The sequence below is a fragment of the Ranitomeya variabilis genome, chromosome 3 (assembly GCF_051348905.1).
Source record: "Ranitomeya variabilis isolate aRanVar5 chromosome 3, aRanVar5.hap1, whole genome shotgun sequence".
Lineage (NCBI taxonomy): Eukaryota > Metazoa > Chordata > Amphibia > Anura > Dendrobatidae > Ranitomeya > Ranitomeya variabilis.
In genome coordinates, this window is record NC_135234.1 from 312,600,513 (window position 1) to 312,626,951 (window position 26,439).

At 44.6% G+C, this 26,439-nt stretch overlaps 1 protein-coding gene across 2 annotated transcripts in view; it reads right to left on the reverse strand.

Annotated features, from left to right (window-relative positions):
* Positions 1-830: 830 nt before the first annotated feature.
* The window catches only part of GMEB1 (glucocorticoid modulatory element binding protein 1), a 48,521-nt gene continuing 22,912 nt past the window's right edge, over positions 831-26,439 (reverse strand). For both annotated transcript variants that reach the window (XM_077295643.1, XM_077295644.1), the window contains exons 3-10: positions 25,979-26,058; positions 25,778-25,902; positions 20,198-20,301; positions 19,954-20,108; positions 19,730-19,858; positions 2,116-2,253; positions 1,886-2,008; positions 831-1,644 (exon numbers count right to left, since the gene is read on the reverse strand). In XM_077295643.1, the coding sequence (XP_077151758.1) occupies positions 1,115-1,644; positions 1,886-2,008; positions 2,116-2,253; positions 19,730-19,858; positions 19,954-20,108; positions 20,198-20,301; positions 25,778-25,902; positions 25,979-26,058 (1,384 nt within the window). In that variant the 3' untranslated portion in view covers positions 831-1,114. The remainder of the gene's footprint in view (positions 1,645-1,885; positions 2,009-2,115; positions 2,254-19,729; positions 19,859-19,953; positions 20,109-20,197; positions 20,302-25,777; positions 25,903-25,978; positions 26,059-26,439) is intronic.

The following is a 26,439-nucleotide window of genomic DNA, read 5'->3' on the forward strand; positions in this document are numbered from 1 at the left end:
GGATACAAAGATGTCCCAATTTCCACAAATCTAAGGGTAAGTTCACACTAGCTGTTTTTATAGCTTTTTTTTCTGCAGCAAAACCTGATCAAAAAAACAAAAAAAAAAAATGTTTTTTTTCCTACGGTTTTGGCAAGCTAGATTTGTCTCTTGTGCATGCTAATAAACTTTAATGTTGGAAAAAAAAAGTCCTATTCTATAGAATCAGGTTTTGGCACAGCAAAACCTGATACCTGCATTTTTGGTGTGTTTTTTCACCACCCTTTCATGTCAATGGGTATAAAACGCTGAAAGAAGTGATGCAACATTGTGAAAAAAGTCATGAACAGCACAAAATCCTGATGACAAAAACCAAGCTGTGTGCACGAGATTTCTGAAATCTCATTGGCTTTGCTGGTACTGTAAAACAGAGCTGAAAATGTACATAAAAACGCTTAAGTGCGAACTTAGCCTAAGACTTCATTAAGATGTCCATTAAACACAGGCCAATTATGGACTGGTCGCGGATCTCCTGACAGTCTCCATCATATATGTGGCTGCTTCATTTCAGGTCAGGAAACCCCATGACCAGTCCATGATTCACGGACATCTGAATTCAACCTTAGGCTTCCTCCATAGTTTGCTCTTGGGAGACGTTTTGTAACACTTTTCGGGATATTTTCATATCTTAGAGAGATTTCCACAAGATGCTTTTCCATTAGTCCTTGCAGACACAAGTGTTTTCTGCTTGAGGTTTTCTGTTTAATGAAATTAATGATCCTTCTATCCTTTTCTGGTAGGATTTACCACCTCCATGGTAATGTCAGTATATAAAATAAATCATTACAAAATATAGCAATACATTTGTTATTTTAATTAAAAAATTAGCTTTTGACATTCATATCTTTACACACTATGTACAGGATAAGCACAGACTGCACTTATATTCATAGGTTTTTCTGAAAGGTCCATTCTTTAAAAGGCAAAGCCTCCCTCTCACCTATTAATGTTGCTTTTGAAACTAAGCCAACGTTTATAAAAAAAAAAAAAAAAAGTAATAAAGGGCTTCTAATATAATAAATTAAGTTTATTTCCAATTAACTCTAGAACTAGGTCATTCTCGGTTTTATGGCTGTTACTCATCTTCTAACACCACAATTTCCACATCATGCAGGTCATCAGTGTGTCCAACCCCTAGAACCTTTCCATCACCGAGCTGCATCACCTTAGAGCCACTTTCAGGGTCCGGTGCTGGGTCTATCTGAATGATCGTCTGTCCCTCTTCTCCAACTCCATCCTGCCCAAGTCCCGAATCCATTGCGACCAGCTCTACTGGACTCATAACTGCACCTAAAGACCCTGAATCCTGCATTTCTGTCGCTAATACAGTAAGGGCATCACTTCCCCCAGTTTTGCCTAGTACAGTGGTATACCGTAAACCACCTAACGAAAAATGCTGTCCGACTGGTGCTAATGTGAGAGGAGAGAGCACTGTATACTGCGGCTGGGATGCCTGAGTACTTAAAGTACCAGCAGATGCTGGCCGTTGAAGTCGAGGCCTCTTGGGGGGTTTAGGAGTGTTAACAGGCATTAGGACCACATTCTGAAGAACTGGAGAGTGACTGCCTTCCTGCTTCTTTTGTTCTTCCAGCTGCCTTTCAAGATCTGGAAAAGAAAAAAAAAAATCCATCCTTATATGTCAGTCAATTTCAACATTTTCTCACATTGAACTCTCATGTGTGTCTGTCCATTTTTATTTGTAAAATCAACACTAGGAACAGATCTCAACTAAGGGAAGAAAATATGGGATACTGAAAAATGCAGCTTTCCAAATTCAAGTTAGTCGGGTACAGACAACAAATGCAGAATCCTTTGTACTACAAACTACAGTTTGTTGAAAACTTACCGGCAAGTGTATAATGATATTGTTCTTCCCTCTGGTCTGCCAGATTCCTTTTTCGCCCAAGAACTTTTTTCACAACATCCAGGAGACCAAATGTTTGCGCAATATTACTGAGTACAGTGGCATCTAGAACCCGGACACAGACTGGTTATTTTTTAGGCTTACTTTCCCATAAACGTTAATGAGATTCTTCTACTTTGTAGTGTGTCGCCCCCTAGATCAGCTTGACTCACCTGTAATCTGAAAGGGTTGTTGGCCTATTCTCTGTTGGACACCACTTAAAATCTCCTCAATTTCATTCTGGACTTTGCAGATAACTTCATCCATAAGTCCTACATCAGAGATCCCTTTCCAGAAAAGCAAAGTCTCTTCTGAAAGGAGAACATGTACAAAGTTTTCTTTCTATAATATGCCAACTTGTGCATGGTAATTCTATACTGCATTTCTTATCAAGCAACAGGATAAATGATAAGCCTCATGCAGACATACGTGCTCTATGCAATATTCACAGATAGAACAAATATTCAATGTATGGTGCTGTTCACTAGCTTGTGGGTTTTTTTGCAGACCATGTGTCTGCGCACAAAAAAAAAGGGAACATTTTTTCAAAATATGAAATAAAAGTGGCTGTTTAATGAGGCAATAGATAGACTAAGATGAGTTTTTCAGGATTGTAAATAGTTGCTACTTTCTAGGTTAGGGAGCTTAAGAAAGTTTACATAGCATCTCTCAGTCAGGCAAATATCTTTGTACTAGGGACATTATCAGGGTACGTGCCCATGATTAGGAAATAGCAGCGCATTTTTGCTGCCTTCTAATCACGCAGGCAAATCCACATGTGTACACTGAACAATGCGAATTTACCGCATCCAATACATTTCTATTGTGGAAACTTCTGTTGCGGAGACTAGCGTCATCGCAACAGAAATTGACATTCTGCAGCTCGTAAACCTGCACCATGGATGAGTTTCAGCAGCGTCAAATAGAAGCACAGGGGCATGGGATTTCTTTAAATGCCATCCACTGCGTTTCAAATGTAGAACAGTGTTTTGGGCACAGCGCAAGTGTGCCGCTTCTAAAACACTGCTCTTCTTCCTGATCGTGGGCACATGCCCTTAGGAGCTCTAACAAAAATGAGCTTGTGGGTAGCAAGTTGAGGCACTCACTAGAGAGCTCTGGCAAAAATTAAGAGACGACTACATGAAATCCCTGTCATGGGCAGCCCAATCTCTAGACCTGAACCCCATTGAAAACCTCTGGAATGTAATCAAGAGGATGATGGATAGTCACAAGCCATCAAACAAAGAACAACTGCTTACATTTTTGTGCCAGGAGCAATGTGAAAGACTGGTGGAAAGCATGCCAAGATGCATTTAAGCTGTGATTAAAAATCATGGCTATTCCACAAAATATTGATTTCTGAGCTCTTCCTGAGTTAACACATTAGTAGAGTTGAGCGACTTACTTTTTTCGGATCGAGTCGGGTTTCGCGAAATCCGACTTTGTCAAAAGTTGGGTCGGGTGAAATCGGCCGATTATTGCGTAAAGTTGGGGGCCGACTGAAACACGACACCCAATGCAAGTCAATGGGGAATTAAAGTCGGCAGTGAGTGGAGGACAGGAAAACACCTACAGTGCCCATTTTAACCCCTTCATGACCTTGGGATTTTCCATTTTTCAGTGTTCGTTTTTCACTCCCCTCCTTCCCAGAGCCATAACTTTTTTATTTTTCCGTCAATTTGGCCATGTGAGGGCTTATTTTTTGCAGGACGAGTTGTACTTTTGAACGACATCATTGGTTTTACCATGTCGTGTACTAGAAAACGGGAAAAAAATTCCAAGTGCGGTGAAATTGCAAAAAAAGTGCAATCCCACACTTGTTTTTTGCATGGCTTTTTTGCTAGGTTCACTAAATGCTAAAACTGACCGGCCATTATGATTCTTCAGGTCAGTATGAGTTGATAGGTAAAAAATAACCTAGTCATGTTAGGTGTCTAAGCGGCGAAAAAAAAAAAAAATTGCGCCATTTTCCGATACTCGTAGCGTCTCCAATTTTCATGATCTGGAGTCAGATGGGGGCTTATTTTTTGTGTGCCGAGCTGGCGTTTTTAATGATAGCATTTTGGTGCAGATACGTTCTTTTGATCGCCCTTTATTGCATTTTAATGCAATGTCGCGGGGACCAAAAAAACGTAATTCTGGCGTTTCTAATTTTTTTCTCGCTACGCCGTTTAGCGATCAGGTTAATGCTTTTTTTTATTGATAGATCGGGCGATTCTGAACGCGGCGATACCAAATATGTGTAGGTTTGATTTTATTTTTTTTTATTTATTTTGATTGGGGCGAAAGGGGGGTGATTTAAACTTTTATATTTTTTTTCATTTTTTCACATTTTTTTTTACTTTTTTTTTTTTTTTTTTACTTTTGCCATGCTTCAATGGCCTCCATAGGAGGCTAGAAGCAGGCACAACGCGATCACCTCAGCTACACAGCATCGATCTGATGTTCGCTGCTATGTAGCAGAAATGCAGGTGTGCTGTGAGCGCCGACCACAGAGTGGCACTCACAGCTGCTGGGGATCAGTAACCATAGAGGTCTCAAAGACCTCTATGGTTACCATTCAGAAGCATCGCCGACCTTCTATCATGTGACGGGGGTCGGCGATGCGATCATTTCCGGCCGCCCGGAAGCGGTAGTTAAATGCCGCTGTCTGCGTTTGACAGCGGCATTTAACTAGTTAATAGGCACGGGCAGATCGCGATTCTGCCCGCGCCTATTATGGGCACATGTCAGCTGTTCAAAACAGCTGACATGTCCCAGCTTTGATGCGGGCTCACCGCCGGAGGCCGCATCAAAGCGGGGCTTCTGACCTCGGACGTACTATCCCGTCCGAGGTCAGAAAGGGGTTAATGCTAAAAACATCAATTCTTCTTACTGAAGCTTGTCAATCTTAATTTACTTTATCATAATAGTTAGGCATTGAAAACTGGGGGTCATTTGGCTAAAGTTGTGGCTGGCTCAAGATTTTCGTGGGCCCAGGAAACGCGGAATACGTCACGGCGGTGGAGCAGGGAGAGGTAAGTATTTCAACTCTGCAAGTGCTGTGATCCTGAGCAAGCAGGGGGGGCCCACTCGTTGGCATTGGCACTGGCACAGGGCCCCTCATAGTACGGCGGTGTGTTTGACGGCGGGTGGCGCCTCCCACCGGCAGAGATACTGTTGCGTACTATGAGGGGCCCTGTGCCAGTGACGTCGCCAACGAGTATGCCCCCCCACCTGATGAAGGAACCTGCACTTTCATCTGCGCCTTCCTCTTTGTCCCTGTGTAAGGTGGTATAGCATGCGGGAAGGGGAACCTGACTTTCAGCAGGGTCAGATTCTGGCTGTGTAGAGTGCAAGGGGAATGTAGTGGTCTGGGTCAATGTACCAGCAGACTCATCTAGCAGTGGCTGGGCAATGGGCAGGATGAGGAGGAAACACAGATATAGGCCCAAATAATAAAGTAGGCTAAATGCAGTTCAAAATTGGTAACAGGACTAAACAGGTGGCATTGCTTTGTTGAGTGGAGGACAACTGTAATGAGGGGCAGACACAGTGAGTAGGCCCAAATAATAAAGTGGGCTAAATGTCTGTCAAAAAATTGTTCATAAATAAACAGGTGGCATAGCTAGGTACAGGGATGGGCTCCTCTGCTGAGTAGCAGACAGTGGTAGTAGGCGCAAAGTATTAACTGGTCTAAATGGAGGCCAGGGCCCCTGTATATTTTAACTATCATTTCAACAAATTTGTATTGGCAGTGCCATTGAAGAATTTAACAGCCCAGACTACACAGTGGTGGAGCAGGGAGAGGTAAGTATTGCTAGTGGTAGAGCACTGCTGGAGCTGGGGGGAACACACTCTCGTTGGCGGCAGTACTGGCACAGGGCCCCTCATATTACGACGGTGTGTCTGACGTTGGTTGTGCACCACCACCCTCAGAGACACTTCATTGTACTATGAGGGACCCTGTGCCAGTGCCATCGCCCAAGAGTGGGCACACCCACCTGTCCAGGCAAACGCCACTCGCACGGGTGCTTGCGCGAGGTGGTGACCACGGCCCTGTGGGGGGACTCAGCCCATTTAGGGAGGTATAAAAATGGCCTATGGTGGACATTCAGCAGCTGCAAATGGAGGAATTGGAGCAGTCAGTAAGAGGAGGCCAAAAGCAAGACATTTTTCAGGCAAGCTACGTGTCAGCAGGGGAAGGTGGGGCCAAATAATTTGAAATCCATGATTGGTTCATTTTAATGAAGGTTAGATCATCAACATTTCGGATAGCCAGACGTGTCCTTTTTTTGGTCAGTATTGAACCACCAGCACTGAAGACTCTTTCTGATAGCACACTAGCAGCAGGGCAAGCGAGCTCCTGTAATGCATATTCTGCCAATTCAGGCAAGGTGTCTATTTTAGATGCCCAGTAATCAAAGGGGAATGACCTGTGAGGGAGAACATCGATAAGGGAGGAAAAGTAGTTTGTAACCATGTCAGGGTGAAAAGATATCTTTATACACTTTTTGTACTGTTATATATTCTTATGCTGTGAAACAATAAGTTTTCCCTTTCTCTAAGCTAATGTAGATGTAACTATATTTAAAATGACTGCCAGTATTCACCTATGCCCTACTTTTGTTTCTGAGAAACCAAGTATCATTTCTTCTGAAATCGAAACCTAGGAAATGTGAAGAGAGGAAGATTCACCAGAAGACATCAGGACAAATCAGAGAGACTGAATACTAGACTTGTACTGCTTAAACCCCGCCTATTGCATTCCTTCTCCTAATACACAATATAGTACTGCGTATCCGGAAATAAAGTCAGTTGCTGTGATCGTTGCTGATACTTGTACATGCACGAGCATCAACTGAGATTGAACCAGCTCTTTGTCTGACTCATTCTTACCCGGTACCAATGCTCTGCTCATACTCTAATTTGGGATGACTGGTGAATGAGGGTTATTGTCGTGACGACCCCGACAATTTGGCGCCCAACGTGGGGCGTGGCCAGCGATCCGAGACCCCCTGGACCCATTCCTGGATGTCCGTGGACGACACTCGTAGTGGCTGACCTCGAGGACTGATCACCCTCCAAACACGGTAAGTGGAGATCATATACTCTGTATGTGTCACACTTGCTAGTGTCTCAGCCGTTATTGGTTTGTCTGTGGTCTCCTTGGGTCTGAGGGGTGACCGGTCGAGTGGTGAGACCGAGCGCGATCCCGTGCCACGCTCTGAACCAGCAACTGAGAGACGTTGCATCCTGCGCGTCCTCGTGTACACCATACCTCCTCCACCGGTCATTGTACTCCATTCAACCACCCTACCCGTGACTATTGTCTAGTAGTGAAGTGGAGTGAAAGATTGAGCAAGTTGTAGATTGCGGGGCGGCTTAGAGAAAGGGATAGGAGACGCAGCCTCTGTGATATTGTACAACTAGGTAATTAAGACGTCCCAAGAGGGGACCACCTGTATTTCAGTGGAGGGGCTCTCATTAGGAGGCCGCCTCCCAACGGTTTAGAATATCGTGACAGGATAGTCTGTAATCACTGTTGTTCAGATTAGGGACAGGAAGTATCGAGCGTGAGGCTCTTTATTCCTAGTACGTTGAACGCGAGGTTCCGTGCTATAGGACACAGTGTTGATATCGTTGTCAGTGGCCTGCTGCAGAAGGGCATAGTATTCTGTGAGTCATGCTGCGTCTCTTAAAGCAGAAGTAGTCTGTGCCCCACAAGTTAAACGAGGATGCTGTGGAAGTCAAGACAATAGTAGAGTCACGGGAGGGCAAGAAGGCAGTCAAGAATGTTGGCAGGTTGTACAAGTATGTAGGACTGCCCTCGTCAGGGAGATTGCAGCCGTCTACATGGCACAATCTCATAGAGAACAAAAGGGGCATGTTGAAAGATAAAGGATTGTTAGAACAAGCGCAAGCTCATTTACGAGTTGCGTGAGGCTTAAAGAACGAAGGATGGAAAGAGGTTGATGGAGAGGGAGGATCAGAGGAAGGTTTTGTAGAAATTAAGTCTGAGAACTGCTGTATTCCGTTTCTGTGTGAAAGCTTTCTAAAATACTCGATGGGAGGGGTCAAACAGCAGCTTTATTGCTTTCTCTGTGCTGAGGAATGCTGTGATTTTCTTATCTCGGTGTCCCTAGAATGGAGGGGGCACATGGCTGCGTTCTCTTTGTATTTTCTTGGTGTAGTACGCGCTGGTAGATCTGTTTTGTTTAAAGCGATAATATTGTTTTGAAGTACAAAGAAATATTGTAAATTGAAAGTGAAATCTAGTGCCTAGTTTTAGAAGGAAACTTGTAAGTGATTGTTTGGTTATCAGTGTGATTGAAAGATTGGTAAAAGATTCATCTGTTTCAAGTGGAGTGGTTGATATATAGCAAATTGAGGATCAACAGAGGATGTGAATTCTGATTTTTTTTTTTTTCAACGTAGCAAAAACAAAGAAAGTTGTCTATTACTATGACAAAAAAAAAAACTGGATGTTTTGTGGTGCAAGAAGGAACTGAGAAAGTGACTGAGATTAATGTGTCAGGAAAGCAAATAATTAAAAATAATAATCTGAAACAGGGGGGCTTCCTGTTAGATGATATGGTCCCTCCCCAGGAAATTAAGCCTCTACTCCCGACTGTAAGCCCTATGCCCTTTAACCCCAAGGCACCAATATATCCAGGACTGCTGAGAAATTCTATGGGCGTCTTATGGTAGTATTTAAAGATCTGGGATTCTCATTGTAACAAAAAGCCCATTCTGTATCAGCAGGGAAATTAAAGGTTAAATCAGCAGCCGCAGCAATTCTTACTCGCTCTCTAGCCCCCACCGCAGTACAAGGACGCAGCTCCGTTCCTTATCAGTGGCCCATGTAACAGACTTCAGCTCCTGCCCTCCTCCCACCGTACACAAATCCAGTCTCACATTCCACTAGCCACCTGTCTATGGCCAGATAGCTGCGACTTCAGTGTGCTATTCTCATGCCTACTAATGTGACTTTGAAAAAGTGCACTGTCCTAAACCCCGCTACTCTTCTCTCGTTCCTATGGATCCAAATGGGGGAGGAGTAGGTGACATGGAAAAGGACACTCTTTTTTCTTTCTAGAATGGATCCAGAGGAACAAGATCAGGTTTCCCAACCACATGATTGTCTAGAATTGATGTCTCAGGAAACAGCTGGTCTCCCTATTGTCTCTAGTGTGCCTATACCTAATGCTGATTTTGAGCTTTTTGTAGATGGATCCCGTCACCAAGGTGACCAAGGACGCTTCTGTACCAGATATGCTGTGGTCTCAGAACATGAGGTAATCAAGGCAGAGTCAATGCCAGCTCATATGTCTGCACAAGAAGCAGAGCTCAAGGCGCTCACAGAAGCGTGCAAACTAGCAGAAGGTAAGACTGTAAATATCTACACTGATTCCAGGTATGCCTTTGGCATTGCACACGATTATGGGCCTATCTGGAGAGCCAGGGCTTTCCTGACAGCAAATGGCCACCCCATTAAACATGCTGAGGCAGTCCAGCAACTTATGAATGCACTACAGCTTCCCACCCAAGCAGGCATCATAAAGGTAAAGGCACATACCAAAGGCACTGATGGACAGGCAAAGGTAACGCACTGGCAGACCAGGCTGCCAAGAAAGCAGCAAGCACTCCTGTAGCCTCTAAAGTACATCACCTAGACACCCCACCATCTCCACTTGTGTCAAAAGACATCTTAGCCCGGTTACAAGAACAGGCAAGTAAGGAGGAGAAAAAATAGGTGGCAAGAGATAGGGGCTTGCTCTGATACCGTCACTGGGCTATGGGGGAGGGGTGAAAAGGTCTGCCTACCACAGGTACTGTACCCAATGATGGCACAGGTTCTGCAGGGGAATGTGCACCACTCGAAGACGGCCATGTGTGACACCCTACAGAAACAATGGATTGCCCCCGGGTTTTCCACCTGTGCAGAAAGGCAGGTACAGAGCTGCATGATATGTGCCACACATAGTCAGGGTAGGACAGTGAAAACTCCATCCAAACACACTCCCCGGCCCCTTTACCCATTCCAGAGACTGCAGATTGATTATATTCAGTTGCCTAGGGTAGGGACGTATGAGTATGTGTTGGTCTGCATTGATTTATTTTCAGGTTGGCCAGGAGCCTACCCAGTTGCCAAAGCTACGGCTAAGACAACGGCGAAGAAACTGATGGCTGAGATCATATGCAGGTATGGAGTTCCTGAGGTCATTGAAAGCGATCGGGGCTCCCATTTTACTGGAGAGATCATGTCAGAGGTAATGGCAGCACTGGGAGTAAGTTAAGCATTGCATACTCCATACCATCCGCAGAGCAGTGGAAAAGTGGAGAGACTAAATGGAACTCTTAAGCTTAAAATCCAGAAGGCAATGGCAGAGACTGGTAAACCATGGACAGAATGCCTTCCTCTAGCTTTGTTTTCAGTAAGATATACCCCAAACAGGAAGACAGGACTGTCACGGTATGAGATTCTGTTTGGCAGGGGCCCCAATCTTGGATGTTTCTTTCCATAATAGTTGCAGTTCAAGTACCAGGACTTGACTAGCTATGTGCAGGCCTTACATGGACACCTTGCCAAAGTGCATTTAACGGTCTTCAGTTCTCTTCCAGACCCAGACAAGGTTCCTGGACACCATCCCTTGGAGCCAGGAGACTGGGTAGTGATAAAGCGGCACGTCCGAAAGAGCCTGGAACCAAGTTTTGACGGACCATACCAAGTGCTCCTGACCACAGCCACAGCTGTCAAGCTCGAAGGAAAACCTAGCTGGATCCATGTTTCACACTGTATAAGAGACCGAACCAGTGTTTAGTCACAGTAGTGACTGAAGGGAAATGTTGCTGTTGTTTTTGGTCCTGGGGTTGAGGGCCATCCTCGCCCCTACCTCTTCGGCCCCTATTGTAAATAAGAATCCTGGTGCCACTATTCTCTGGGTAAACCTAACGGCCCCGGTAAATATCTGGCGATTTGATTTCTGTGATGTAGTCAGGTGCCTCGAGACTCAACGGGTGGTAGAGGGAATTATCCAGTTTTATATATGTGTTACCAGAAATGACAACAATAATTGTTATTATTGGTCAAATGCTGCCTGGAATACGGGGGATGATTGGGGATATAAACCTAGCGAAGCCATGTTCCCTAAGGATGGGACAGGTAGGAGTCTTCGTGGAAGAATGCATCTTACAGCCCTTCTGCAACCACTTAGGGGCTGTAAATAGGGTAGAAACTGTCACCCCCTCCTCCTAAATCTCGAAAGCCCCCAATCTGCTGACTTGCAGACGTTTGTACTGGGAAGGCATTTTCATAATGTATTTAATGGTGGATACTATGGGAATTTAGGTCATATACAGCTCCAGGATATTAGCTTCAGACCAACCAAGGCCCCTGTTACCAGTACAGCTAAAACAGGCCCAGGTGAGCGTTTGCAAAATGTAGTTAATTAAGTAATCCCCATTCCAGGTCTCAGTTGGCAAGAAGTTTTCTCCATAGAAACTCAAACAGACCCAAGGAAAAACCTATGGTTAGAATGGGTGAGATACAATGTAAGAGTCCAGAATATCTCTGTAGGATGTATTGCTTGTGCTGCTGCGAATACACATCTATACACACATGCATTGCTTTTTCCTGATGACAGCACCACTGCCTGTGTCATGAATCTATTGAAAGGTCTGAAGCCCACTGATTGCCCAGATTATGTCCCACTAATTCATGAGGAACCCAGACTAAAGGTCCCAGGAGAAGTAACCGTATTAGCTGACAATTACACCTGCTATAATTCCCACGACACCACAGGTACACCAGTAGGGATCTTCGAGACAGGTTTCTGCAAAGAGAATAGTTCTTTAGATACTGACTTGCTAATTAAACATAACCAATAAATGTCGTACATATATTGTGTATGTGGAGATGGTAAGCTCCGTCCTAGGTTGCCTAACGCCTGGACAGGTCAATGCACCCTTGTTAAACTAGCTATGCAGCTCAAGATTTTACCTTGGGATCCAGAGGTACCTGATGAATCTACCAGAAAGAGAAGTCTTGATCAGCTCCACATGAGTTATGAAGAAGATCCACTAATATATATTGATGCCATTGGAGTGCCAAGGGGGGTGCCTGACCAGTTTAAAGCTCAGAACCAGATTTATGCTGGCTTTGCTTCTCTAATCCCACAGGTGCAGATTAATAAAAATGTTGATTGGATCAATTACATATATTACAGTGAACAAAGATTTGTCAATTATAGCTGTGATGCCTTTCAGGGTATAGTTGAGGATTTGAGCCCTAACACTAGAATGACCCTCCAAAACCGACTAGCCCTTGATATGATCTTAGCTGAGAAAGGAGGAGTCTGTGGGATGGTAGGAGAAGAATGTTGTACCTATATCCCTCAGAACTCTGGAGTAAATGGAAAAACCATGATAGCCCTTAAAAAGATAACTGGGTTGGCAGCAGAATTGAAAACTAATGCTGGAGTAGACACATCTTTCTTTTCCGGCTGGTTGGGTGGGCTCAAGGGATTCCTTCAACAAGCTTGTCTGGTACTGATTGCCCTCCTTATAATTGGATCGATAATTCTCTGTTGTGTTATTCCCTTGTATAAAAAGGTTATTGCCAAAGCAACTCCGACCGGCACCTTCCTCAACCAAGAAGTAGACCCACTAGAGTACGATGGTACTGATCCAGGGGAGATCCCCAAGTACGTCCCCCTCAAGAAATTAGGCAAAACCCCCTATTCTCAAATGACGCTAAGAGACTTAGTTTAGGGACAGCGGGAGAGCTCCATGTGAGGTTAGCGGAGGGTTCAGCTGCCTGGAGGCCTCTCGCAAGGGGAGAGCTTCTGAGGTGTCTGGATGAAGAAATCCACCTCCCCTTTCCCCATCACATGGACAGTCTCGAAGGATCTTTCTTGAAGGGAAAAACTTAGTGTTTAGGGGGGGGATTGTCAGGGTGAAAAGATATATCTTTATACACTTTTTGTACTGTTATATATTCTTATGCTGTGAAACAATAAGTTTTCCCTTTCTCTAAGCTAATGTAGATGTAACTATATTTAAAATGGCTGCCAGTATTCACCTATGCCCTACTTTTGTTTCTGAGAAACCAAGTATCATTTCTTCTGAAATCGAAACCTAGGATATGTGAAGAGAGGAGGATTCACCAGAAGACATCAGGACAAATCAGAGAGACTGAATACTAGACTTGTACTGCTTAAACCCCGCCTATTGCATTCCTTCTCCTAATACACAATATAGTACTGCGTATCCGGAAATATAGTACTGCGTATCCGGAAATAAAGTCAGTTGCTGTGATCGTTGCTGATACTTGTAGATGCACGAGCATCAACTGAGATTGAACCAGCTCTTTGTCTGACTCATTCTTACCCGGTACCAATGCTCTGCTCATACTCTAATTTGGGATGACTGGTGAATGAGGGTTATTGTCGTGACGACCCCAACAACCATACTGGACAAATGCTCTCCTGTCACTTTGAATCGATGCAGCAGTACCTGTCGTGTCAGCGGTCATTGCGAAATCACTCCACAACTTGGTCATAAAACCCTGCTGTCCAACGCCACTTCGGATTTGTGCACCTCTAACACCTCTGCCATGTTGCCCCATACGGCTCGTGTGAGAACCATCACCGCCGCTGTGTGCTGGAAATGCCTGAACCAAACGGTCTAAAAGAGTTGCTTGTTTGGTAGCCAATATTTGCTCAAGGTTCTCATGTGGCACGATATTTTGTAATTTTCCTTTATATCGTGGATCCAGGAGGCAGGCCAACCAGTAATAGTCATCGGTCATCATTTTGATAATGCGGGGGTCCCTTTTTAGGATACGCAAAGCATACTCAGCCATGTGGGCCAATGTTCCAGGTGTTAATTCACTGCTTGTGCTGGGTTGAGGAGCACTTTCTTGCAAATCAACATCACTTGTGTCCCGCAAAAACCCTGTACCTGACCTTGCAACGCCACCAGTTTCTATTGCCCCCTGAGAAGCATCCTCCTCCCATAAATATTCATCCCCATCATCCTCCTCTTCGTCCACCATCTCGTTCAGGAGAGTTCCCTGAGCAGACAATGGCTGACTCATCAAGGCTTCCCTCCTCCTCGGCTGCAGACGCCTGCTCCTTAATGTGCGTCAAACTTTGCATCAGCAGACGCATTAGTGGGATGCTCATGCTTATGATGGCATCGTCTGCACTTACCAGCCCTGTGCATTCCTCAAAACACTGAAGGACTTGACAAAGGTCTTGTAGCTTCGACCACTGCACACCAGACAACTCCATGTCTGCCATCCAAGTGCCTGCCCGTGTATGTGTATCCTCCCACAAATTAATTACAGCATGCCTCTGCTCGCACAGCCTCTGAACCATGTGCAGTATGGAGTTCCACCTTATTGCAACGTCGATTATTAGGCGGTGCTGGGGAAGATTCAGGGATCGCTGATGGTTCAGCATACGGCTGGAGTGTACGGGCGACCGGCGAATGTGCGAGCAAAGTCTTCGCACCTTCAGGAGCAGGGCTGGTAACTCCGGATAAGTTCTGAGGAAGCACTGCACCACCAGGTTCAAGGTGTGAGCCAGGCAAGGTATGTGTTTCAGTTCTGAAAGGGCTATGGCAGCCATAAAATTCCTTCTGTTATTACTGACTACCTTGCCTGCCTCAAGATGTACACTGCCCAGCCATGACTGCGTTTGTTGCTGCAAGTACTCGGCCAGTACTTCCGCGGTGTGTCTGTTGTCGCCCAAACACTTCATTTGTAACACAGCCTGCTGATGCTTACCACTAGCTGTTCGATAATGGGACACCTAGTGTGCAACACTGGCAGCTGCGGATGGAGTGATCGTGCTACTGCGCTCTGTGGACGAGTTTTTGCTTCTGTAGGAGGAGGAGGAGGAGGAGGGGGGGTGGCGAAAGCCTACAGCCAACTGTTTCCTAGACCATGGGCTAGGCAGAACTGTCCCACTATGGCTGTCCCCTGTGGACCCTGCATCCACATTAACCCAGTGCGCCGTGATGGACACGTAACGTCCTTGGCCATGCCTACTGGTCCATGCATCTGTTGTGCGGTGCACCTTTCCACTGACTAATTGACTCAGTGCATGGACAATGCGGTCTTTGACATGCTGGTGGAGGGCTGGGATGGCTTTTCTCGCAAAGAAGTGCCAACTGGGTAGGTCATAGCGTGGTACTGCGTAGGCCATCAGGTCTTTGAAAGCTTCGCTTTCAACCAACCGGTAGGGCATCATCTCTAACGAGATTAGTCTAGCAATGTGGATGTTCAAAACCTGTGTACGCGGATGAGTACTTTCTTTTCCTAACGAGAGTCTCTTGTAGGGTGAGCTGGACTGGAGAGCTGCATATGGTGGAACTAGTGGTGGTGGTGGTGGACATGGCGGATTGAGAGAGGGTTGGTGATGGTATTCTTGATGTTGGCCTACATACAGTGTTTCCTACCAATAACCTTGCGATTCCCTGACTGCTTTGGCCTTGCGACTTTACCTCCACATTTGCTGCTGGTGGTGTCCTAACCGGTGGGCTTACAGTGAGGGAAGCAATGTAGCGTTGCTGACTACCTTCATTCTGAGCAGGTGCACCAACGGTACGTGACGTTTGGTAGTTAGTCCAGGCTTGCAAGTGCATGCTGGTTAAATGTCTACGCATGCACGTTGTATTTAAATATTGAAGATTCTTCCCTCTGCTAAAGGTCTTTGAGCATTTCTTACAGATAACTTTTGACTGATCATTCGGATCTTGGTTAAAAAATTGCCACACTGCACTCTTCCTACTATCGAATACCTTTTCAGGCATTGCACGCTGTGCTACTTTCACCGGATGGCCACGCTGTCCTAAAACGGTTTTTGTTTTTGACACACGTTTTTGGCCTGATACGGGCCTGCCAGATGACAGCTGTTGCGATGTAGATGGCTGCTGCAGATCATGCACCTCCGCTTCTGAGCTACTGGCAGCGGCACCCTCTTCCCCCAATGGCTGCCAATCTGGGTCAACAACTGGGTCATCTATCACCTCCTCTTCAATGTCATGTGCACCTTCCTCTGTGTCACCGTGTAAGGTGCTATAGCGTTCGAGACGGGGCACCATAGTCTCATCAGGGTCAGATTCTGGCCGAGTACACTGCGAGGGCAATGTAGTGATCTGAGTCAATGGAACAGCACAATAATCTAGCTGTGGCTGTGCATCAGTGCACTCCATGTCCGATTCATCTTGTAATGGGCAGTTAGTTTCCCTTTCTAACCCAGGCACGGTATGTGTAAAGAGCTCCATGGAGTAACCTGTAGTGTCGCTTGATGCATCCTTCACTTTTGGTTTGGGTGAAGGAAACGTCTTGTTACTGACCGGGAGCATCCACTGACGACTCGCTGCTTTTATATTTTGAACTTTCTGAAGAGGAGGCTAAAGAGCTAGAGGCTGAGTCAGCAAAGAAAGCCAAAACTTTTTCCTGCTGCTCCGGCTTAAAAAGCGGTTTTCCTACTCCAAGATAAGGGAGCCTCGAGGCCTTGTGTAGCCAGACGATGACGCTGGCTCAACACCTCAAGCCTTAAGTGCTATTTTGCTTTTCCCACTACCACCAGATGCTCCACCACCACCACCACCATCAGTACCAGCTGGCAACGACCACCCACGGCCTCTTCCACCAGACTTCCTCATTTTTGGGAAAATCTAACCAAAATAACAACCGTTATATGGTACTGTAAAACAAGGTAGAAGGTGTATATACACTTGTTGAGAATTTAAATGTCCCTTTTTTTGGGGGGAGACTGCACCAAAACACAGGCCCAGTGTATTTTACAACACAATGTAAGTGGCAGAACGTGGCTGGCTAATATATACGACAAACTAACAGAACTGACGTATATCCACTTTGTGACAATTTGAATCTCCCTTTTTTTTTTTTTTGGGGGGGGGGGACTGCACCAAAACTCAGGCCCAGTGTATAACACAACACAATGTAAGTAGCAGAACGTGGCTGGCTGATATACGACAAACTAACAGAACTGACTTATATCCACTTTGTGACAATTTGAATCTCCCTTTTTTGGTGGGGAGACTGCACCAAAACTCAGGCCCAGTGTATAACACAACACAATGTAAGTAGCAGAACGTGGCTGGAAGATATATGAAAAAATACAAGAACTGTAGTACAATTTCAATCTCCCTACAATGATCTCAGGACAAGTATGGCAGCTATACAAAGGACTGCTGCACACAAAGTGTAGACAAATAAACAAGATAAAGGTACCGTCACACTTAGCGACGCTGCAGCGATACAGACAACGATGCCGATCGCTGCAGCGTCGCTGTTTGGTCGCTGGAGAGCTGTCACACAGACCGCTCTCCAGCGACCAACGATGCCGAGGTCCCTGGGTAACCAGGGTAAACATCGGGTTGCTAAGCGCAGGGCCGCGCTTAGTAACCCGATGTTTACCCTGGTTACCAGTGTAAAATGTAAAAAAACAAACAGTACATACTCACCCTCTGATGTCTGTCACACGTCCCCCGGCGTCCGCTTCCTGCACTGACTGAGCGCCGGCCCTAACAGCAGAGCGGTGACGTCACCGCTGCGCTGTGGTTTCATTTTACGGCCGGCGCTCAGTCAGTGCAGGAAGCGGACGGCGAGGGACGCAAAGGTGAGTATGTACTGTTTGTTTTTTTACATTTTACACTGGTAACCAGGGTGAACATCGGGTTACTAAGCGCGGCCCTGCGCTTAGTAACCCGATATTTACCCTGGTTACCATTGTAAAACATCGCTGGTATCGTTGCTTTTGCTGTCAAACACAACGATACACGGCGATCTGACGACCAAATAAAGTTCTGAACTTTAATCAACGACCAGCGATATCACAGCAGGATCCTGATCGCGGCTGCGTGTCAAACACAACGATATCGCTAGCCAGGACGCTGCAACGTCACGGATCGCTAGCGATATCGTTTAGTGTGACGGTACCTTAACTGTGCAAAAAGGAGCAACAGGATATTTGCTTTTAAAAAAGCAGTTGGTTTGCACAGCAGCGTCCAAACAGCAATGCAGCTATCAGGGAGCCTTATAAGGCAGCCTAATAAGCTACAGAGCTGATGCACAAAAATATACCCTCCACTGTCTCTGCAAAAGAAAGGTGGCGTTGGACAGTGGAAATCGCTACAGCACAAGCGGTTTGGGGGTTAATCTTCCCTCCCTAACTATATCCCTGCTTCTGATGAAGCTGCAGCAATCTCTCCCTATGCTACGATCGGCAGAATCTCTCCCTATGCTGAGATCAGCAGAAGTAAGATGGCGGTCGGCGTGCACGCCCCTTTATACCCCCTGTGACGCCGCAGAAAGAAAGCCAATCACTGTCATGCCCTTCTCTAAGATGGTGGGGACCGAGACCTATGTCATCACGCTGCCCACAATCTGCGTCCTCCTTCATTGGCTGAAAAATGGCGATGAACGCGTTATACGAAACGCGACTTTGGCGCGAAGATCGACGACCGCATGGCCGATCCCACACTAGGATCGGGTCGGGTTTCATGAAACCCAACTTTGCCGAAAGTCGGCGATTTTTGAATTTGTCCGATCCGTTTCGCTCAACCCTACACATTAGTATTGTTGTTTCTAAATTATTAGGAGCTTGTTTTCTTTGCATGGTTTGAGGTCTGAAAGCATTGGGGGTTTTTTTTTACCGTTTGTCCTTTTGAGAAAAATAAAAAATAGTAAATTTATTGCTTGGAAATTCTGAGACATGTCAGAAGTTTATAGACTGAAACAATTTACATTTTACTCAAAAATATACCTATAAAAAGAAAAATCAGACAAACTGAACATTTTGCTGTGATCTCTTAATTTTTGCCTGAGCTGTATATGCACTAATACAGAGGACTGTATTATTCCTCTCCTCCCTATAAATTCTGCATATTCACAGGCACTGCGAAAGAACGACTGGGTCATTCCATGTCAAGTGACCAAATCTGAATTTTTATTTGCTACTTTAGTGAATTACGAAAAAAAAAAATGCTTTTTTTTAATCTTTATTAGTTAATTTTTTTATAGAATATTCATTGATCTTTAATAGCGGGCACAATGTTGGCCATAGCTGCCGGGCGATCACGTGTGCCCGCTATTAAAGGGAATGAATATTCACTGCTCTCCACTCCCATGGCCGTGGAGAGTAGTGAATATTCATTCTTTTGAGTAGTGGTCACACGTGATCGCCCAGCAACTGCAGGAAGCAGGCATCTGCTGCTACTGTGCCAGCTATTAAAGGTCAATGAATATTCACTGCTCCCAACACCCATGGGAGTGGAGACAGTGAATATTCATTCTCTATAATAGCAGGCACACATGATTGTCCTGCAGATGCTAAAAATTAATTTTATGTGAGGAATAGTGGAAGTTTTATTTTTTTTGTTTTTTTTTTAATTCTGTGGAAGCATGGTTGAAAAGCAACATCTGACTTTCATTTGTTCATTTTCAGAGATTTTTTTTAACGTTTATTATTACTTTTGTCAGATTCAAATTATTTCTGTGACCATTTTCTGTCATTAAACGAGGGGTACCAACAATTTTGACCACGTTTTTTTTTTTTATTTGGTTACAGCTTAGCAATATACTGCAACTTTGCTAACCTATGCATTTGTACATGTCCTAGCAATGATCTATACTATGCAACGCTTTCAGAAGGAATTTATTGATGACTTTCTCTTAAAATGTTACTACAGGAGATGGCACTTCAATACAGTACTAGATTCCAATAAAAAATAAAGAAATGGCGGATACACAAGTCTGAATTTTCCTACCAGATATCTCCTCATCCTTTTTGCCTTGGTCATCTCTATTCATCTGTACTGTAGCAGTGAGACCTGAGCCCCAGTCAATAGTACCATCTTCCATCATCTCCTCTGATAAAGTCACCAGAGAAAGAGGCCCTTTAGATTAAAACAGCAGGTATTACCAATAGACATGTGTGCCGGATATTTTCTGTCACAACCTATGCCATCTTCAGAAGCAAGTAAATACATACCTTCCCCTGTGGGTGGGCTCTGCACAACATTGCTTTGTCCGGGAACAGGGGCACGAGCACTACTAATGAGCAGATCAAACTTAGTGCTTCGGCATGTGTTGGTGCAGAGTTTCTCATGTTGATAAAAATCAATCTGGCCTGAATCCATCATTTTTCTGCAATGGAATGGGAATATTATAGAACTACCATAGAACTACATGAAATATGTTAAAGATTCCTAGGAAAGTTTCCACAAACTCCTTACCGTAACATGACTCCTTCAAGGCGAATCGCTCTTTTCCAATCCTTTAAAGTTGATTTTCCAGCCAAATGAACAAAGTGCTTAGGGCTAATCAGCTGGTCATTAAACTAAATAAAGAAGGGTAAATGAAAAGTGTATAAGATAAAAAGCACTAATATCAGCAACTAAGGGTACCGTCACACATTGAAATTTTCATCGCTGCGACGGCACGATCCGTGACGTCGCAGCGATCGTATGAATATCGCTCCAGCGTCGTAGACTGCGGTCACACGTTGCAATCACGGCGCTGGAGCGATGCCGAAGTCCCCGGGTAACCAGGGTAAACATCGGGTAACTAAGCGCAGGGCCGCGCTTAGTAACCCGATGTTTACCCTGGTTACAAGCGTAAACGTAAAAAAACAAACCGTACATGCTCACCCGTCGGTGTCCTTCAGGTCCCTTGCCGTCTGCTTCCTGCTCTGAGTGCAGCCGTACAGTGAGAGCAGAGCGCAGCACCGCTGTGATCTGCTCTCACTTTCCGGCCGGCACTCAGAGCAGGAAGCAGACGGCAAGGGACCTGAAGGACACCGACGGGTGAGCATGTACGGTTTGTTTTTTTACGTTTACGCTTGTAACCAGGGTAAACATCGGGTTACTAAGCGCGGCCCTGCGCTTAGTTACCCGATGTTTACCCTGGTTACAAGCGAACACATCGCTGGATCGCTGTCACACACAACGATCCAGCGATGTCAGCGGGTGATCAAGCGACGAAAGAAAGTTCCATACGATCTGCTACGACGTACGATTCTCAGCAGGATCCCTGATCGCTGCTGCGTGTCAGACACTGCGATATCGTAACGATATCGCTAGAACGTCACGAATCGTAACGTCGTAGCGATGGAAATTTCAATGTGTGACGGTACCCTAAGGGAAAAATTGGTTGAAATCAATCAGTAAGTAGCGCATATCTTTCTTATCCCAAAAGACACACTTGTACATTGTCATGGTGCTGCTATATGAAAGGGTACCATTTAGCTTAACCACTTTACCCTCAAGGGTGGTTTGTATGTTAATGACCGGGCCAATTTTTACAATTCTGACCACTGTCCCTTTATGAGGTAATAACTCTGGAACGCTTCAACGGATCCCAGTGATTTTGACGCTGTTTTCTCGTGACATTGTACTTCATGATAGTGGTAAAATTTCTTTGAAATTATGCTACGTTCACATTAGCGTTGTGCGGCGCAGCCGCGGCGACGCATGCGTCATGCGCCCCTATAATTAACATGGGGGGCGCATGGACATGCGTTGTCTTGCGTTTTGTGACGCCTGTGTCATTTTGGCGCAACTGTCAGGGCGCAGAGGACGCTGCATGATGCAGTTTTTTCTGCACCAAAAATCATGCAAAAAATGAACGCATGCGTCACAAAACGCTGCGTTGTGCATGCGTTTTGCATGCGTTGTGTCGCCGACGCTGCGCCACACAACGCAAATGTGAACGTAGCCTAACCTGCATTTATTTGTGAAAAAAACAGAAATTTGGCGAAAATTTAGAAAATTTCGCAATTTTTTAACTTTTAATTTTTATGCCCTTAAATCACAGAGATATGTCACACAAAATACTTAATAAGTAACATTTCCCACATGTCTACTTTACATTTAAATTTTTTGGGGTTAGGGAGTTATGAGGGTTAAAAGTTGACCAGCAATTTCTCATTTTTACAACACAAATTTTATTTTGGGGACCACATCACATGTGAAGTCACTTTGAGGGGTCTATATGATAGAAAATATCCAAGTGTGACACCATTCTAAAAACTGCACCCCTCAAGGTGCTCAAAACAACATTCAAGAAGTTTATTAACCCTTCAGGTGATTCACAGGAATTTTTGGAATGTTTAAAAAAAAAAAAAAAAAAATTAACAATGAACTTTTTTTTTTTTCACAAAAAAATTACTTTAGCTCCAATTTGTTTTATTTTACCAAGGGTAACAGGAGAAATTGGACCCTAAAAGTTGTTGTACAATTTTTTCTGAGTATGTTGATACCCCCATATGTGGGGGTAAACCACTGTTTGGGCGCATGGCAGAGCTCGGAAGGGAAGGAGCGCTGTTTGACTTTTCAATGCAAAATTGACTGGAATTGAGATAGGACGCCATGTCGCGTTTGGAGAGCCCCTGATGTGCCTAAAGTGACACCATTTTGGAAAGTAGACCCCCTAAGGAACTTATCTAGATCTGTGGTGAGCACTTTGACCCACTAAGTGCTTCACAGAAGTTGATAATGTAGAGCTGTAAAAATAAAAAATCATATTTTTTCACAAAAATTAATTTTTAGCCCCCAGTTTTGTATTTTCCCAAGGGGTGGGGTGGGGGGGGGGGGGGGGGAGTTTATACCATTCCATGTTTGATAAAATGGATAAAGCAGTTTTATTCTTCGGGTCAGTACGATTACAGCGATACCTCATTTACATCTTTTTTTATGTTTTGGCGCTTTTATACGATAAAATCTATTTTATATAAAAAAATAATTATTTTTGCATCGTTTAATTTTCTGAGGACTAACTTTTTTATTTTTTTGCTGATGATGCTTTATGGAGGCTCGTTTTTGCGGGACAAGATGATGTTTTCAGCAGTACCATGTTTTTTTATATCCCTCTTATTGATCGCGTGTTATTCCACTTTTTGTTCGGTGGTTTGATAAACCGTTGTTTTTTGCCTCTTTTTTTTTACGGTGATCGCTGAAGGGGTTAACTAGTGGGACAGTTTTATAGGTTGGGTCATTACGGACGCGGCGATACTAAATATGTGTACTTTTATTGTTTTGTTTTTTTTATTTAGACAAATAAATATATTTATTGGAATAATAAATATATATATATATATATATATATATATATATATATATATATATATATATATATATATATATATATATATATATATATATATATATATATATATATATATATATATACACATACATATATATATATACATATATATATATACATATATATATATACACACACTAGATGGTAGCCCGATTCTAACGCATCGGGTATTCTAGAATATGTATGTAGTTTATTTATGAAGATTTTAGAATAATACATTGAATACACAGGATTCGGACTGCGCTTGTCGCTGATTGTTCGCGGCCGGCCATCCTACCATATAATTGTCTAAGGGGTACTTCCGTCTGTCTGTCCCGGATATTCATTGGTCGCGGCCTCTGTCTGTCATGGAATCCAAGTCGCTGATTGGTCTCGCCAGCTGCCTGTCATGGCTGCCGCGACCAATCAGCGACGGCCACAGTCCGATTAGTCCCTCCCTACTCCCCTGCAGTCCGTGCCCGGCGCCCGCTCCATATTCCCTGCAGTCAGTGCCCGATCCATACTCTCCTCCAGTCACCGCTCACACAGGGTTAATGCCAGCGGTAACGGACCGCGTTATGCCGCGGGTAACTCACTCCGTTACAGCAGCTATTAACCCTGTGTGACCAAGTTTTTACTATTGATGCTGTCTATGCAGCATTTAAAAATTAAAAAAAAATAAAAATTATTATATACTCACCTTCCGCTACCTTTCCCGCTCCTCGCGACGCTCCGGTGACCGCTTCATGCAAGCGGCAGGTTCCGGTGGCAAGGATGGTATGCAAGAAGGACCTGCCATGACATCACGGTCATGTAACCGCGACGTCATCACAGGTCCTGCGCTCATACCAACCCTGGGACCGGAAGCTGCTGCGTGCACACAGGGCCAGGACTTCAACGGGCCTTCGGAAGGTGAGTATATGTTTATTTTTTATTTTAAGTCTGTATACTACGTGGCTCTGTGCTATATACTCCGTGGCTGGGCAATATACTCCGTGGCTGGGCAATATACTCCGTGGCTGGGCAATATACTCCGTGGCTGGGCAATATACTCCGTGGCTGGGCAATATACTCCGTGGCTGGGCAATATACTCCGTGGCTGGGCAATATACTCCGTGGCTGGGCAATATACTCCGTGGCTGGGCAATATACTCCGTGGCTGGGCAATATACTCCGTGGCTGGGCAATATACTCCGTGGCTGGGCAATATACTCCGTGGCTGGGCAATATACTCCGTGGCTGGGCAATATACTCCGTGGCTATGCATATTCTAGAATACCCAATGCGTTAGAATCGGGCCACCATCTAGTGTAGTATATAACAGCCTATGTAGTAAATAGCACAGCTACGTAGTATATTGCACAGCCCACGTAGTATATTGCACAGCCCACGTAGTATATTGCACAGCCCACGCAGTACATTGCACAGCCCACACAGTATATAGCAATGTGGGCATCATATCCCAGGTAAAAAAAAAAAGAATTAAAATAAAAAATAGTTATATACTCACCTTCCGTCGGCCCCAGATCCAGGCGAAGCGGTTACCGACGCTCCTCGCGCGCTCCGGTCCCAAGAGTGCATTGCGGTCTCGCGAGATGATGACGTAGCGGTTTCACGAGACCGCAATGCATGGAGCGGTCACCAGAGCGTCGCAAGAAGCAGGAAAGGCTGGTTCTGGATCCGAGGGGCCGACTGACGGTGAGTATATAACGATTTTTTTTTTTAAATTATTTTTAACATTAGATCTTTTAACTATTGATGCCGCATAGGCAGCATCAATAGTAAAAAGTTGGTCACACAGGGTTAATAGCAGCAGTAACAGAGTGCGTTACCCGCGGCATAAAGCGGGCCGTTACCGCTGCCATTAACCCTGTGTGAGCGCTGACTGGAGGGGAGTATGGAGCGGGCACTGACTGCGGGGAGTAAGGAGCGGTCATTTTGCCGCCGGACTGTGCCCGTCGCTCATTGGTCGCGGCAAAATGGCCACATCCAATCAGCGACTTGGATGTCAATGATAGACAGAGGCCGCGACCAATGAATATCCGTGACAGACAGACAGACAGACGGAAGTGACCATTAGATTTTTATTTTTTTTTACACGTGTAAATATATATATACTAGACTGTGGCCCGATTCTAACGCATCGGGTATTCTAGAATATGCATGTCCCCGTAGTATATGGACAATGATGATTCCAGAATTCGCGGCAGACTGTGCCCGTCGCTGATTGGTTGAGGCAACCTTTATGACATCATCGTCGCCATGGCAACCATTATGACATCTACGTCGATACTGTGCCCATCGCTGATTGGTCAAGGCCTGGATTTCCAGGACAGACAGACAGACAGACAGACAGACGGAAAAACCCTTAGACAATTATATATATAGATTTTTTGTTTACATTGCCCCAGGGGAAGACATGACTGTATAGTGCCAGATTGCTGATCTGACACTTTGCAGTGCACTGATAATGCAGATAATTTCTTCCACCAAATTACATTTTTGCTGGGTGTAGAGGAGTAAAGAAAGGCATCTATTTATATGTATGTAACAGTGATGTGGGTGTATGGCCATCCATTCAAAAGAGCCGCATTGGTCTATATTGGTGGGATGGATAGGCAACTTGCGATGTTGGGAGCAATCCAACAGTAAAAATCATGAAATATATGTTGTTATTTAGTATTTTCATACACCCCCCCCCCCCAACACTACCACCATTTCCAGAAATTTACCTTCACACACTTGACATTAATTCCAGGACACACAAATTTCTTCCAGAATAAAACTGCCTTGCTGTCTCCACAAGTGATCGGATAGGCAATGTCAATATCATCACTCAAATTCACTGTGGAACCATCTACATGGAAAGACAATAACAGATCATTGAAATGTTCTTCTTGTGAGTAGAAATGGATTGGTCTTCTTTTCCTTACCCAGCGTATCTCCCATCTTCAGAGTGTGAGTCTCCAATGATACAACAGCAGCGTTCGTGTCAGCCATCTCCTCATACATTCTGAATAAATACAAGTAGCAGCTGTTAGTAAGATGAGGTCCATGAAATAAAATAACTAAATAAATGGTTTATTGAGTGCTGGCCTCAACTGTGCCTTATTGTTTACCCTGCAAAGCAGATCACTATGGCTGGGAATCTGCCATGTGCATGTGTCCCATGAGAGCTTTCTATTGCAGACCTCCAACATTTTATTGTGGAAATCCAACAGAATTTACGCACATTTCTACTTCTGTATTGCAAATCTTGAAATCTGCAATGATATCCACTGAATAAATGGACATGCTGGAGATATGTCTAACTGACAAATATAAGACACTCAATACACATGAAACATATATGTCTAAGGCCGGGGTCACACTTGCGAGTGTGATGCGAAAAACT